Below are 3,377 nucleotides of genomic sequence, written 5' to 3'. Positions count from 1 at the left end.
CCCTCCCCGCGGTTCCTGTTACCTATCTGTTGCTGCCTAGACGGAGGCGGGTACGCATTTAACTCTCCGGAGCAAGCAAAGCAGCGGCACCGGCATCCCCTGCCCGCACGGACCCGGGACAGCATCCCCCTCTCTTCTCCCACACGCCCCCCCCCCGCCCTCGTGAACCCCACCACCGCAGCCAGGCTGGCAGAGGTCAGTGCATCCTTCCTTTCCTTCCACAGCACTCGCCCCACACGGGAAAGGGGGATGTTTTGCTTTTTGGGGAGCATCCCAGAGACACCTGCTCCCCCCAAGGGCAGGAGTCTAGTGGAGGGGTGATATGGATGGAGGGGGGGACAGCAGCCAGGGTGGAGTGATGGGTTCCCAGGTAAGCACTGTCACCTTGGGTGGTCACTTTCAGGGAGGCAGAGGCTGGGTGCTGACCCTACATGGGACCCCTTAATGTAAGGGGAGGGAAGGGGTAGCCAGTGGAGTATCATCCCCACTTCAGGGGTATGGTGGGACTCTCTGCCTCTGTCTGAGCCTTCAGTGATCTCCCCTTGCTCCTAGCAGGGTGGTGGCAGGGAGCATATGTGAGACCGTGTTGGTTGGATGCATCGGAGGATACAAGTTTAAGAAGAGCAAGGATCTCACCATTTTTCCCCCCACTTCCAAGTTATTCCCATCACCAGTGGGCCTAGCACCTCTCTCCTGTGGCCATGGAGAACTCCTCCCTCCCTGAGACCAACTCCTCCTGTGCAGATGGGCCTACAGACTGTGTTTGGAGAGGGGATGGGGGGCTGAATACATCCACTCCCCCACTGAGCCCCAGCTTCTACATCACAGTACCTGTCATCTACTCCATCATCTGTGCTGTGGGGCTGACAGGCAACACCGCTGTCATCTATGTAATCCTCAAAGCCCCAAAGATGAAAACAGTCACCAACATCTTCATCCTCAACCTGGCCATTGCTGACGAGCTCTTTACTCTGGTGCTACCCATCAACATTGCTGACTACCTGCTGTTGCAGTGGCCCTTTGGAGAGTTCATGTGCAAGCTCATCATCTCCATAGATCAGTACAACATATTCTCCAGCATCTACTTCCTCACCATCATGAGCATTGACCGCTACCTGGTTGTGGCAGCCACTACCAAGTCCAGGAAGATGTCCTACCGCACCTACCGAGCAGCCAAGATTGTGAGTCTCTGTGTCTGGTCCTTCGTCACAGTCATCATCCTTCCCTTCACTGTCTTTGCTAAGATACACAAGGAGCAGGGGCGCTCCCAATGTGTCTTCGTGTTCCCCCACCCCGAGAGCGTGTGGTGGAAAAGCAGTCGGATCTACACCCTTCTTTTAGGCTTTGCCATCCCAGTGTCCACCATCTGCATCCTCTACACCACCATGCTGTGTAGACTGAGACGGGTGCACCTCCACAGCAATGCAAAAGCCCTGGACAAAGCCAAAAAAAAAGTTACACTGATGGTTGTCGTCATCTTGGCTGTGTGCCTGTTCTGCTGGACGCCCTATCACCTTAGCACAGTGGTGGCCCTCACCACAGACATCCCACAAACTCCACTGATCATCGGGATTTCCTACTTCATCACGAGCTTGAGTTATGCCAACAGCTGCTTCAATCCCTTCCTCTACGCCTTTCTGGATGACAGTTTCCGGCGGAGCTTTCGCAAACTGATAGACTGTAGAAACACCTCATAGAGCCAACCCTCTGTCCCCTCCTGCATCACTTCCTTTCATTGTTCTTTGTTCTTCCTGGGTGACTCCAGCCCAGACAGTGATTTTTCTCCTCCTTGTGACTGCCCAGAGGGCTTCAGATTATCTCACTACCCGAGATTCAAAATGGGGAGAGGTGGAGCTTTCTCAAATTCCCTGCGCTCATTTCCTCAGCACTGCCCTCCATTCCATTTTGGTGGTTGGACTCCATCATCTCTTGAGGTCCCTTCCAACCCCTACAATTCTGTGATCCCTGACTTTATTTTACTTTTTTTTTTCTTTTCTTGGTCCCTTCTCTCCAATGTGCTTTCTGTCCTAGGTTTGTAGCTCACAGATCTTTTTTAAAGGTACTGCTTTGTGAACTCAAGACACGTGACTGTCTCTGTTACTGGTGATCTGTAAAGCCCAATAAAGGTGTGTTACTGAGTTTCTCGTTTAATGATCCCTCAGCCTCTTTCATATCTGCAGTACCTGCCTACCCAAAGTCTTACAAACTTAGCAATACTGACAAAGGCATAGCTCTGACGGATAAGGACTAAACCAAGGTATTGAACTCATTTCACTTCACAGGGGACTGAGATAAGGAAGGCAAAGTCTGTGATTACAGGCACAAGAGACCTCTGTCTGGCTTTAAGGAAGAAGGAGCAAGCCCTCACTAGTACACACATGTGGGTTTGGACCCACTTGCTGTGAAAAAGAGCTTAAGAGTGTACTTGGTAGCAGCAGTTTGTAAAATTTGTTAGCTTTCTTTTGCATTAGGTGTTTGGGTTTTATTCATTATATGTTTATGGCAAACCTTCTTGTGTGTACAGGTATTTTCTATTTTTTGGGTACTAGAAAAGATAATTGGAAGGTATTTCCAGAACTATTTAGCCACCTTCTCTACAAATCATAACTAACGTATGAAGTGGATAGGTCACTTACATCTCTCACGTGCTTGTGCTTTGCTTGCTGGTGAGTGATTAATAGTTCTCCCAACGACAAAGGAAGTAAAAAAAAAAACAAAACCCAAAAAGATTAGCTCTATTTTATCCAGGGGAGGGTGAAGAGGGTCAATGAAAGTTCATTAGAATTAACATGTTCAAACATTGCATGAGGAGGTTTTTTTTCCTCTTTGCTCCTCTTTTAGGCCTTTAAGGAAAACTGAAGAAACATGCTTGAGTCACTTAACATGTCTTGTCTCAGCGACCTTCCCTGCAGCAGGTACTAATCAATGTAACACAAGTTATGTTACATATTTCCCCTGCTGCTGAATTCAGAAATAAGGAGATACAGTTAGAGAATTGCGTTTCCAACTATGCCAGAAGGGCTGATAGGTTTCAGAAGGTGCATAGGAATTCATGTGGCACATGCTCAGGTTTGCACGTGCCTTCTGAGAGCCCTCACGCCTGGTCCCTTCCCACTGCTGCAGTCTAAAGTTCTACCACAGGTATGTGGAAAGTTTCTTTTGCTGAATCCTTCTGAAGAAACTCCAAATAAAATTTTTATTTGCAGATTTTAGCAAACCCTGGTACATTGTACTGCCATTTAACTGGGTTGATGATTAAATAATTTCTCCTTATAAGTCATTAATGCTCTCTGTGACAGTCAGTGCTAATTTCAACACCCAGACTAGCTGTCATGGAAATTATTCCTTTGAGGGATAAGGGGTCTAACTCTGTTTTA

General features: G+C 48.3%; 1 protein-coding gene across 1 annotated transcript; it reads left to right on the top strand.

Moving 5' to 3' along the window:
- Positions 1-701: 701 nt before the first annotated feature.
- NPBWR1 (neuropeptides B and W receptor 1) lies at positions 702-1,697 on the top strand (the record flags this gene model as incomplete). Its single annotated transcript, XM_084260228.1, has 1 exon — positions 702-1,697. One exon carries the CDS (start codon positions 702-704, stop codon positions 1,695-1,697), a length of 996 nt encoding a protein of 331 aa, XP_084116354.1.
- Between the last annotated feature and the right edge of the window lie 1,680 nt (positions 1,698-3,377).

Source organism: Gallinula chloropus (genome assembly GCF_964237585.1).
Source record: "Gallinula chloropus genome assembly, chromosome: 2".
NCBI lineage: Eukaryota > Metazoa > Chordata > Aves > Gruiformes > Rallidae > Gallinula > Gallinula chloropus.
The sequence above is the reverse complement of the archived record's forward strand: the minus strand, read 5'-3'. Positions and strand labels throughout refer to the sequence as shown.